We start from the raw sequence: 14,242 nt of genomic DNA on the forward strand, positions 1-14,242 counted from the left end.
CTTCTTTGATATGATATTTATGAATTATTGTAATATTGATCTGTGGAAATCAAAAATATTCTCACTTGAAAATATTCTGAAAATGCAGACTTGTAAAACACATCCATATTAAAGTCAATATCTCAAAAATGCCTCGAATTAAATTGCGCTTCATTCAAGATGACAGTTATTTTAGTATTCAAAATGCTCTAATTTTAACAATTTATTTAATTATATTTCCTGGATATTATCTAATCATAGGTCCTAGATATCATCTAATTATATACCCTAGATATCATCTAATTATATACCTTAGATATCATCTAATTATATAGCCTGGATATCATCTAATTATATAACCTAGATATCATCTTATTATATAATCTAGATATCATCTTATTATATAACCTAGATATCATCTAATTATATAGCCTGGATATCATCTAATTATATAACCTAGATATCATCTAATTATATAGCCTGGATATCATCTAATTATATAGCCTAGATATCATCTTATTATATAGCCTAGATATCATCTTATTATATAGCCTGGATATCATCTTATTATATAACCTAGATATCATCTTATTATATAACCTACATATCATCTAATTATATAACCTATATATCATCTTATTATATAGCCTGGATATCATCTTATTATATAACCTAGATATCATCTTATTATATAACCTAGATATCATCTAATTATATAGCCTGGATATCATCTTATTATATAACCTAGATATCATCTTATTATATAACCTAGATATCATCTAATTATATTTCCTAGATATCATCTTATTATATACCCTAGATATCATCTTATTATATAACCTAGATATCATCTAATTATATAGCCTGGATATCATCTTATTATATAGCCTGGATATCATATAATTATATTCCCTAGATATCATCTTATTATATAACCTAGATATCATCTAATTACATTTCCTAGATATCATCTTATTATATAACCTAGATATCATCTAATTATATAGCCTAGATATCATCTTATTATATAGCCTGGATATCATCTTATTATATAACCTAGATATCATCTTATTATATAACCTAGATATCATCTAATTATATAACCTATATATCATCTTATTATATAGCCTGGATATCATCTTATTATATAACCTAGATATCATCTTATTATATAAGCTATATATCATCTTATTATATAACCTACATATCATCTTATTATATAACCTAGATATCATCTAATTATATAGCCTAGATATCATCTAATTATATAGCCTGGATATCATCTTATTATATAACCTAGATATCATCTTATTATATAACCTAGATATCATCTAATTATATTTCCTAGATATCATCTTATTATATACCCTAGATATCATCTTATTATATAACCTAGATATCATCTAATTATATAGCCTGGATATCATCTTATTATATAGCCTGGATATCATATAATTATATTCCCTAGATATCATCTTATTATATAACCTAGATATCATCTAATTATATGTCCTAGATATCATCTTATTATATAACCTAGATATCATCTAATTATATTGCCTGGATATCATCTTATTATATAACCTGGATATCATCTAATTATATACCCCAGATATCATATAATTATATTCCCTAGATATCATCTTATTATATAACCTAGATATCATCTAATTATATTTCCTAGATATCATGTTATTATATACCCTAGATATCATATAATTATATAACCTATATATCATATAATTATATAGCCTATATCTCATCTAATTATATATCCTATACATCATCTAATTATATAACCTATATATCATCTAATTATATAACCTACATATCATCTAATTATATACCCTATATATCATCTAATTATACAACCTACATATCATCTAATTATATAGCCTGGATATCATCTAATTATCTAACCTAGATATCATCTAATTATATAACCTACATATCATCTAATTATATAGCCTGGATATCATCTTATTATATACCCTAGATATCATCTAATTATATACCCTAGATATCATCTAATTATATACCCTAGATATCATCTAATTATATACCCTAGATATAATCTTATTATATACCCTAGATATCATCTTATTATATAACCTAGATATCATCTAATTATATACCCTAGATATCATCTAATTATATACCCTAGATATAATCTTATTATATACCCTAGATATCATCTTATTATATAACCTAGATATCATCTAATTATATAGCCTATATATCATCTAATTATATAACCTACATATCATCTAATTATATAGCCTGGATATCATCTAATTATATACCCTAGATATCATCTAATTATATAACCTAGATATAATCTTATTATATACCCTAGATATGATCTTTTATTATATAACCTAGATATCATCTAATTATATAGCCTGGATATCATCTTATTATATAACCTATATATCATCTTATTATATAAGCTATATATCATCTTATTATATAACCTACATATCATCTTATTATATACCCTAGATATCATCTAATTATATACCCTAGATATCATCTAATTATATACCCTAGATATCATCTAATTATATACCCTAGATATCATCTAATTATATACCCTAGATATAATCTTATTATATACCCTAGATATCATCTTATTATATAACCTAGATATCATCTAATTATATACCCTAGATATCATCTAAATATATACCCTAGATATCATCTAATTATATACCCTAGATATAATCTTATTATATACCCTAGATATCATCTAATTATATACCCTAGATATCATCTTATTATATACCCTAGATATCATCTTTTATTATATAACCTAGATATCATCTAATTATATAGCCTATATATCATCTAATTATATAACCTATATATCATCTAATTATATACCCTAGATATCATCTAATTATATACCCTAGATATCATCTAATTATATACCCTAGATATAATCTAATTATATACCCTAGATATCATCTAATTATATACCCTAGATATCATCTAATTATATACCCTAGATATCATCTAATTATATACCCTAGATATAATCTTATTATATACCCTAGATATGATCTTTTATTATATAACCTAGATATCATCTAATTATATAGCCTATATATCATCTAATTATATAACCTATATATCATCTAATTATATAGCCTGGATATCATCTAATTATATAACCTAGATATCATCTAATTCAGGTTGATGTATTCAAGACAACAATAATAGAATGTATGACCTTATAAAATACACGCATTATTAGAATGTGGGGCAAATAGTTTCTAAGAAGTTTGAACAGTTGTGAACCTTTTGACATCAATGTGTCCACGGTATTGATGGTATTCAACAAACTATACCATGTTTTTCTTTACATCTTTATGTATTCAAAATAAATACCATAGCTTGATCTTTTTTTCAGAATAACACAGGACAATTTGATTCTGCCTTTAAAGTAAGTTATATATATTTAGAAATAGTTATTTTTCAACTCCAGTAAACGAATAGTTAATTTGTAATTTTTTTTTCACTATTTGACAATGTCGGCTGGTGTTGTTGGGTTTATACACAGTGCAGCTGACAATAGTTGCATGGGGTGTTCAAATACAGAAATATTATTGTGTTTGTGATTTAATGGTTTAATCTTGTGTTTCAGGTTAATTACTGTACATATGGATGTAATTATGCAGTCAATCTTTATGCTGAACATATTATAGGTAAGTTGACATACATCCCATGAGTTCATCACTGTCAATCTGTCAATCTGTTAATAGTGAGTGTACTCATGTGTGCCTTAATCTGCTTGTAACATCTAATGTGATTATTCATATGAGACATCATTATGTTTGCTTATCTACAGATAGTATACAGGATCCAACATCACCATGGTTGGTTGCAGATTCACTCTCTAATACAAGTTTACAGCTAAAATGGGATTCAGCAAATAATGATAGAATCACATATCTGATACAGTGGAAATACCAAGACATTGCTAGTCTCTGGACATATTATCAAATGCCTAAGGTAAGCATTGCCATGGCAACAGTTATATAAGCATATACTTAATTAATAACTAATAATTAATTAATAATAATTATTTTGGTATTGTGGCCCTAATCTGTCAGAGCAAAACAGATAACTTTATAATGCAGAATTAAAGGTGTCAATGTCAATGACAAATAACCTTAGGGAGTGGGATTATTTGTCAAAGTTCAGACTGTTGAGTTGGCTCTTGCAATGTGCTTAGTTGGTTTGGAAGATTTATATTCTGCTTTATAACCGTGTCTTATTATATTCATATATATCTTATTTATAGCCGTTAAATGAGACATCAATCATTATATCAGATCTTCATCCATATATGACTTATCTATTCCGTGTTGTATGGGTTGTTACTGTCAAACATACATTTCCATCACCAGCAAGTTTTCCAATCACAACACTGCCCTCTGGAGGTAAGTAGTGGTATATCTCCATACATTTAGAAAAGGCTGCCAGATTGTGTCTTCAACATTGTTTTTGCAGGGTTTGATTATTTTATGACAGTAATGGAGAGTCATGTACAACAAAAAGTAATTATTATCATTATTATAATATCATGATTGTGATATGAAATGTCTTCAACATCAGGCAAGGCATGCAGATCAAGTGTTTTTTCTGTAAAACAAGACATAATGGTCCCCATATGCATACCAATTTGTTTTTTGTTACAATACTGTTTTTGTGCATCTTCAATTCAGTCAAATACCAACTGGGACAATGACTTTATTTTCCATGTTGCATTTCAGTGCCTTCACAATCTCCGAGTGTGATTGAATTAACAAGCCCTAGTCATAGTACAATATATGTATCATGGAAGGAATTAGACTTCACTAATGGTCCTCTTATTCACTATCGAGTGTCAATCATAGACGTCTTAGCTGAACAACATACGCAATTTATCAAAGATATATCACCAAATCTACTGACATATACTTTTACTTCACTCAAGTCACAAACTTTATATGAGATTCACTTATCTGCAGGGAATGCTGATGGACAAGGTCCAATAACTCTTATTAACATGACAACTATGTCACCACCAAATGGTAAGTAATTATATATCTGACAAGTTTTGTATAATCATAATGTGTCACAATATTTATTTTTCAGTTCCCGTTTGGACGCAGTTCGAAAACGGGGACTTATGTTTTGACCTCTGTGTGTCTGTGTGTGCGTGTGTCCATGCGTCCGTGCATGCGTCAAACTTCACACGTACATCATACATGATATTATACATATGCACGTCAATTTGTTTCATGATCTGATTCAAGATGGCCAAATGGCGGCCATTTTTGTGCTAAAATCATCAAAATCGAGCATTTCTCGGCTGTTTACAGATGGATTTTGTTCAAACTTGGTATATACATTAGACATTATAGGACGTTGATGCTCGTCATTTTGTTTAACGATCTGATTCAAGATGGCTGAATGGCGGCCATTTTTGTGCTAAAAAATCCTAAAAATCAAGCATTTCTCAGCTGTTTACAGATGGATTTTGTTCAAACTTGATATATACATTAAACATTATGGGACCTTGATGCAAAGAATTTTGTTTTTCAGATAAGATTCAAAATGGCCGACTAGCGACTGTTATGTTTTAATGAATGTGGTTCTCGTGCCATATCTCTGACTTGCTTTCACTGATTATGTTCAAATGTTAAATATTCATTATACATCATGTCATAGATAGACAGATATATTGGTTTGATGATCCTATTCAAAATGGCCAAATGGTGGCCATTTTTGTGCTAAAAAATCATCAAATATCAAGCATTTCTGTCATTTATAGATGGATTTAGTTCAAAATTGGTACATATATTAGACATTACAGGTTCCTGATGCACATCATTTATTTTTCAGATCGGATTCAAAATGGCTGTCTGGCAGCCATTTTGTTTTAATGAATGGGCTTCTAGAGCCATATCTCCGACTTGTTTTGACTGATTATATTCAAATTTTAAATATTCATTATACATCATGTCATAGATATACAGATATATTGGTTTGACGATCCTATTCAAAATGGCCGAATGGTAGTCATTTTTGTGCTAAAAAATCCTCAAATATCAAGCATTTCTGGCATTTATGGATGGATTTCTTTCAAACTTGGTACATACATTAGACATTACAGATTCCTGATGCACGTCATTTTATTTTTCAGATTTGATTAAAAATGGCTGACTGGCGGCCATTTTGTTTTAATGATTGGGCTTCTAGAGCCATATCTCTTAAATGCTTTGACTGATTAGATTCAAATTTTATACATTCGTTATACATCATGTTATATATATATATATATATATATATATATATATATTTTTATTATTAATTGTATAATATTGTAAAATATGTATGAAAATATAGATGAAGAGTGTGTCAATAGATAATATAAGCACTATATAATAATGTGATGGGGATATATATATATATATATATATATATATACATATAAGCTTATTAGGTTATTCTCATTTGATCTTTGATTAAAAAACACTTATAAATAAATAGAGCTAACGAGTTAATGATTTGGCTTTTAGAGGAACTTAATAGTTGTACTAGAGTATTCAAATTTGGGGGTTGTGTCTCATTTGGAAGATACTTTTTCCTGATTGTGTCCCATGCAGTGCATTTTAGTAAAAAATGATATTCATCATCAATTTCTTGCAGGCACAAATGACAAATACGACTCTCCCTAGGGATATTATTATGTCTGCCTCTTTCTATTTCTAAGGGATGGCACGCACATCTTAATCTTGCTATTGTGGCAATGACACATAGTTTTCAATCCCAAAATTTGTTTTGTATTGCCTATAATACTGCGTTTTTTCGCCAGAACAAACGTCTATATACCAATCTGTAATTCCAGTATCTTTGACCCGTTCACAAAATTTATACAAGAACATATCAGAGTCCCCCACCCCTTGATTAAACCAGACATAACCAAATCCATATTTAAATAGCAATTCTTTAATTTCTGTGGCCGATGACCTTTGTCCTTTTTCGTCCAATGAAAGTAGCATCCGGTAAGTTTTCTGGGGTAATCTGTTTTCATCCATGCTAGTAATTTTTAACCAATATTTCACACATCGTTTAACATGGTAACAAAATAAGGGTAGCCTCCCACATATTCCTGACATGGTTATATTCCAGCTATATTACTATATATCTTAAATTTGATAACTAACAGGGACTGTGCCATGCATGGCTTGTATTTTTCAGATCAGAATCAAAATGGCTGTCTGGCGGCCATTTTGTTTTAATGAGTGTTTCCAAACATTTGAGTGATTTGTCTCCACCCCTGTTTATTTCACAGATTAGTCATTTGCATATGAATGTATCAGACACAAGGTCACACAGCCACTGAAAAAAATCATTGATTTTGGTGTTTTCATTTTATCGAATTATAGCTATCCCATTCCTTTATTTTTTGGTTTCCAATAGCCTTACACATTTGGGTGCCCCCTACACATGTTAAAACAGACCTTGATGGGAAAACAAATTGATTGTGCCGATAAACAAGCTTGAAAATCTTTGCTGTTACTTCATGGACGTTTTCTAGGAGTTTATGTTTTTCAAAATACAAGGTCTTTAACAAAAAATAACGTATACTTATTGTCGTCGGATTAACACCAAATTTTCACAGCTTTAAGGTAGCGAGACTATTATTTGTGTTGAAAATTACTATTTTCACATTTATTTATTAATTGATGAAATGCACTATAAACTTTTATCTGATAAAGTCAACGTAACCTAGAATGTCATGTAAGTTGGTTAAAATGTAGATTTTCTGAAGGGAAGCAAGGCAGCTTCAGTAGTGTTTTCCAAAATCAACAACACAGGTTTAATCTGTGTGCCTATAAGTTTCAAAGATTAACTCAAGACAAAGCAATGTTAGGATGTGTTATCAGTAGCTATCTGACACACAATGAGTGTTTCCAAACACACAGATTAGTCATTTGCATATGAATGTGTCAGACACAAGGTCACACAGCCACTGAAAAAAAATCATTGATTTTGGTGTTTTCATCTGCCGATTTTATCGAATTATAGCTATCCCATTCCTTTATTTTTTGGTTTCCAATAGCCTTATACATTTGAATGCCCCTACAACATGTTAAAACAGACCTTGATGTGAAAACAAATCGTTTGTGCTGATAAACAAGCTTGAAAATCTGTGAGTGTGATGTGACTTCATCAACGATTTCTAGGAGTTTATGTTTTTCAAAATACAAGGTCTTTAACAAAAAATATTGTATACTTATTGTCGTCGGATTAACACCAAATTTTCACAGCTCTAAGGTTACAATGAGAGGAACTTGAATGTGTCCAGACAAACTATTTAATGGATTATTTATGTGTTGCGGTTTGAGTTGGGGGCAATGCGACTAAAACAGAAATTAAAATTCAGGACACTGCTTTTTAAAACGCGTTGCTTGAATAAAACTGACCAGACACATTCAATTTACCAGACTATTGAACAACTAAGAAAAGTGAAAAAAAACCTCCTTATCACCAGCATAAATGCGTAATTATTTTTTTTACAAAAAAAGAAGTATTTTTTCACTTTTGATTGAGTAACGCACCGTAGAATGCAGATACGGGCATGGCAAACACACCTTTGAAAAGCTTGAAATCTGGGATTCCAAAAATATATACTTTCCTGGGTCTATTTGTAGTCATTTAGTCACAATTAGAAGATGAAAACAAGTATGCAAATACATGTAATAGTCCCGCTACCTTAAACCAAACTATTTCTGAGGTATCCTATTGTTGTTATAGTTGGTACTTGTAGTGTTACATCCATAATTTTGAACTTTGTCCTGCTTTGCTTGTTTAAAACATTCTGTATTTTGGATGTCTTTGGTATTCAGTAGTTGAACTCAAGCGTTATTTTATTATTGAATACTTAACTATTTTCTGTTGATATGAACCTGAATTCTTCAGTACTCTGTACTGATGTGTTGGCCTATATGGTTGTAGCAGTTAGTGGTACTATACATTACTGTGCATAGATATTCCTGTTAGTCATTATAGTAACCACGTAATGAGTAGTATCTTGTAATACATTTTGATAGCACATTACAGAACTTGTAATTGTATTTTCTACTTTTTATTGAGACTTTTATTGAGAAATAACTGCATTACGTGTAACATTACTATGTATTACTGTATCCACGTAGCGTTCATTACGATTGTGTTTCTGTTTGTTATGTGTTAATACAACATTCTAACTTTACACTGAGCTGGGTATTTTGTTATCGAACCCGAGTCCCCACGACCGCATTTAGCCCACTGCCCCGATATATTACTTGTATCCTACCCTTACTGTGTGTGTAGCTTACACTACTATGACACTAAGTGGTCTACAGTGCTGATATTGATAGTGAATGTGCCTTGGGTTGTCCTCTATCAGTTTTGTTAATTTGGTAAGGAAATTTTCAATTTCCTAATTTTTACGAATATTTTAAAATGGTCATTTTTGGTCAAAAATTATATTTTCGACTTCTTCAAAACCAGTAGCCTGAATGCTTTGATACTTAGTGTGTATGTACCTTGTGTTGACATCTACTAGATTTGTTCATCCCATGGCCATATCTTTAATTTTCTAATTTTGGCAAATATTTCTGTCATTTTTGGTTAAAAATGGAATTTCAACTAACCACTATTTCCAATGCTTTGGTGTTTATTATTCCATTGACAACTTTGTGTGGTTGTTTGGCGATATTTCATTTAAAAGTACAAATTTAAACGAAAAGTTGTGGCATATACAGCACTAATCTTTTGTACAATAGCCGTTGAGCAAGAAGCCATTGGCCTATTTTTAGCTCCTCTGTTGACTTTGTCGAGCGGAGCTTATCATATGAGTGATTGTCCGTCGCCTTTCGTCGTCTGTCGTCCGTCTCAATGTTTTACTTTGTCAACTTCTTCTTGAAAACTACGAGCCTAAATGTTTTGATACTTGGTGTATATGTACCTTGGGTAGACCTCTCTCAGATTTGTTCATTTCATGATCATATCTCCATTTTTTTATTTTTTGTGAATATTTTTGTCATTTTTGGTAAAAAGTGATATTTTCGACTTCTTGTTAAAAACCGCAAGTCCAATTGCTTTGATATTACATATATAGGTACTACATGTGGACCTCTCTTAGATTTGTTCATTTTGTAATGATGTCTTTAATTCTCTAATTTTGGTGAATATTTTTGTAATTTTTGGTAAAACGTGATATTTTCAAATTCTTGTTAAAAACCGCAAGTCCAATTGCTTTGATATTACATATATAGGTACTACATGTGGACCTCTCTCAGATTTGTTCATTTCATAATGATATCTTCAATTCTCTAATGTTGGTGAATATTTATGTAATTTTTGGTAAAAAGTGATATTTTCGACTTCTTGTTGAAAACCGCAAGTCCCATTGCATTGATACTATGCATATTGTTCATTTTCTAATGATATCTTCTGTTCTTTAATTGCCATGTGCATTGCTGACAGCAGAGCTATCTCAGCCGACAGGCTGCTTGTTTATGTTTCTCCTGACTCTTTTTGACATACAGTGTATTTTGTGACAAAGACCATATTCCATTTTTTAATGTTTAGATATATTATTGCATTGTTTTAGAACTTTTATACTCAGTTTTGTCATACAAAGGAAAAAATCGGTCTTTGTTATTTTGTATCATCCATTCATAGTTATTTAATCTAGCTTCTCAATTTTCAATGTTGTAATAGTTACGCTATGTTGGACATCATCATGAGCTATTATAATACTTGAATGTGTTTAAAATTGTTTCCTGATATGATTTAGTTGAAAACATATTTATATTAGGTTGCATATTTAAAGATTTTCTCAGTGAAATTTAGTGTATAAGATTGTATGTTAAATACACATCATTATTGACAAGGACTATGTCATTTACAATTATTATACTGCAATTATTCTGCAGATACAAATGAAGCTGCATTACTTGTAGCATCTGATGATATTTTATACTCAGCACTATATGAACAGTTATCAGAATTCCCTATACCTATCAAACAAGTTGTCAACATTCCTGATGGGATTATTCAAGGTACAGTAGATTTCAAATCAGTGTCTGGATTGCTATCAAGTCTATTAGTACATTAATTGTCACTTTCATATTAAATAGTGATGTTATCACTGTGTCACAGCTCTGGATTGATTAAAAACAAACAATTATTTGAATATGATTACAATATTGGTTTTATTTTAGTGCATACTGGATGTGTATTCATATCTAAGGAAATGTTTTGGTAAACCATCATGCCACTCACTTTTCAATTAACAGAGAAGCTATCTGATATTAATAGCTCATTAGGCAAATTTTATTAATAATAATAGTATTTTATTTTTCAGCAATATCTGTGCATTATTGGAAAGATCTGTATTATGTCTCTGATAATGATGGTAACATATATGTACATGTATCCATGACGAATGAAACTAACTTCATCATTTATACTGGATCTGATAATATCACCTCATTATCTGTTGATTGGCTCAACAATTTACTGTACTTTGTTGAAAGCTATCAAGTATGTGACTTTAATGACTTTGTTCATCATAGTATGTGTATCTACCTTCAGTCTCTCAAGAAAAGTGATATTAATGAAATCCCAGCAAATAGGGGCATATATCATGAATTAGCAGTATTGCCAGAATAGTATCAATTCTCAAATTGTTTTAAAATAACATATCTCAAAATATACTTTGAATGTTTCAATAATTACTACTAATAATATTTTTCCTGGAAGACACTACATATATCTGTTAAAGAGTCATTGAAATTTGTTTTCACATTTGATTTTAAGTAACTTGAGACATAAAAAAATTATTGTAAAATATGCTCATAACATGATTAGAAATATTGCTTTATTTCCAGATTTTAAGATGTGATTTATTTGGTGAGAATGTTGAAATCCTTCCCATAAATTTAACTTCTATCCCAAGTGATCTTCTTGTTGATCCACATAATGGGTAAGCATTTTACACTGTGTTATGTATTGACTGGATATCATGAAGTTTAGTCTTGTTCATTCAAAGAACTTATTCATCAGCATATTGGTCATTCATGGACTGATTTACAACAGTTGAGAATTATTTGGAAAGTCAGTTAAGCAAGATGGCTTGCACTTAGCTTTTGCTTTGTTCTAGACTTGTCACCACTGTTTGATTGATAGCGTGCTTTGTGATCCAAAAACTGTGTCGATGTGACAGCACCATCAAGTCTAGGTTGAACAAAAAGCAAAGTGTTTTGCAAAGTTGCAAATCATCTTGTTATCTGACAGTCTGAAAAAACCTCAGAAAGAATCAACATGTATTAAGGGGTCCTATGTCATTGCCAAATAATGGAATATCTGCTTATAACATAATTACCTAGAGTTTGTAAGTCAGTAATTTAATTCACCTGATATGTTAATCTATAGGTATCTTTATTGGACACAAGCTGGTGATGGCCATGGTATCTATCGTATGGATCTAATGGATATTACAACACCTGACACCACTCCTGATCTTATTGTAGCTGCAGATGGTATATCTACAATCACTGCAGATGTTTCTACATTTACTTTGTTCTACTCTAACACATCCAATACAAATTTTATATCTACTTTTTTGGATGGAGAAGACATACAGTCATTTCATGCAGATATTGTCCATTCTGAACTTAATGGGATCACCAGTGTTGTGTATTACAATGATCGTTTAACATGGGCTGTGCTCAAAAGATCTGAAATCTACACTGAAGAATATACAGGTGACATCTATTTTCACTCACCTATTACATGTAGGTTTGTATTTGAACCCCGGGATGCTGTGTACATGTGTAATGATGCTGTGTATAATGACTTGGATGTTAGACATAGTTCTGCTCAGCCACATCCAGTACCACTTACATCACCATCTCAACTACAAGTCTTGTTTACTGAGTTCACTGCAACCATTACATGTCATGTACCTATGAAATTAGACTTTGTTGGTAAGTATGTCTCAACCTTCTAGCTCATTATAATACTGATTGATACATACTTTTATAGACCACAATCACTGATGGTTTTCATGTTTATTATAGGTAGAGGTGCATGGCAACAATGGTTGTATGAAATTCACATAATGACATCCCATAACACCTCTGTAATTGATACTGATACAACAGTTCATACAGTTGATGACCTTTCTCCCAGTACTACCTATACTGTTAAAGTGCGGGCATATTCTCCTGGTGGATATGGACCTTGGTCTAAAGAGTTCACTGGACAAACCTTAAAAGCTGGTAGGTTAATGAAGTGATAGTAGGTAGTAATTAGCAATCAATTGAAAGCTGGTAGTTTGAAATGTTGACTTTGTTGAGTTGAGCTTATCATATACGAATCCAACTGGTCTTGGAGGCTAGCGTTTTACTTTTTAGCCCCCGCCGGATCTGTGATCCGGGCGGGGGGTATTAATTTGGGTCGTGTCTGTGCATCCGTGTGTGCACATTTTCATGTTACCAGCTTTTTCTCACACATGTGTGATCCAATTCAGTTCAGAGTTGGTACAGAGACAGGAATTGATGGTGCTATTATGCACATCAAGTTATTTTTTTGATTCTTCAAAGTTTCACTGTGTTTTTCTTTGATTTTTAACATTTTTCCTTCAAAACTGCTGGATAATTCGACTTTTCCCGAACTTACCCGAGTTTGATCCGAGTTTTGATGACGCATACGCAATTCTCGTCCCTTGGAAATCACAGTCGTTTTTGTGTGAGGATATTGTATCCCGGAATTATATCTTTATTTGCGCAACGCTTATATGGAAAAAATTGTGTCTCGTCAATTTCAAAGGTAAGAAACTGTGCTTGTTATGGTATTTATACACTTTGTATTATCGTTTGTGTCTCGGGTTTGGTGATCGTGAGAAACTTTTGCTAACCTGGCGAGAGCTTCGCCAGAAAAACTGCCTTTCTATTATTGTTGTAGGAACTGATTATGTATTGTGTAAATTGAAAGTTTACCTCGTGATTTAAGAGGTTTGCCGTGCTCTCACCGGGATTCAAACGTCGTGGTGGTGTCGGCGCAATGCTGCTCTGAGACGCTTGCCAGACTCTGCCTCGCTCAAAATAATTATCGCCATGATTGATTTCCGCAACATTTACATTTGTTTATGATTTCCACAGCTATTGTTCTATGAGATGCGTCCTCGCTGTTCATAAACTGCCATAAACAAGTT

The 14,242-nt window shown here is 31.2% G+C and overlaps 1 protein-coding gene across 1 annotated transcript in view; it reads left to right on the plus strand.

Annotated features, from left to right (window-relative positions):
• Positions 1-3,509: 3,509 nt before the first annotated feature.
• LOC102809437 (proto-oncogene tyrosine-protein kinase ROS-like) overlaps positions 3,510-14,242 on the plus strand; it is a 107,468-nt gene continuing 96,735 nt past the window's right edge. Inside the window, exons 1-10 of the mRNA XM_085505360.1 lie at positions 3,510-3,524; positions 3,626-3,686; positions 3,830-3,993; positions 4,286-4,424; positions 4,758-5,057; positions 10,959-11,084; positions 11,390-11,568; positions 11,916-12,010; positions 12,460-13,013; positions 13,107-13,307. Of these exons, the coding sequence (XP_085361486.1) occupies positions 3,510-3,524; positions 3,626-3,686; positions 3,830-3,993; positions 4,286-4,424; positions 4,758-5,057; positions 10,959-11,084; positions 11,390-11,568; positions 11,916-12,010; positions 12,460-13,013; positions 13,107-13,307 (1,834 nt within the window). The remainder of the gene's footprint in view (positions 3,525-3,625; positions 3,687-3,829; positions 3,994-4,285; positions 4,425-4,757; positions 5,058-10,958; positions 11,085-11,389; positions 11,569-11,915; positions 12,011-12,459; positions 13,014-13,106; positions 13,308-14,242) is intronic.

Source organism: Saccoglossus kowalevskii, chromosome 11 (assembly GCF_978046115.1).
Source record: "Saccoglossus kowalevskii chromosome 11, keSacKowa6.1, whole genome shotgun sequence".
In the NCBI taxonomy this organism is placed as follows: Eukaryota; Metazoa; Hemichordata; class Enteropneusta; family Harrimaniidae; genus Saccoglossus; species Saccoglossus kowalevskii.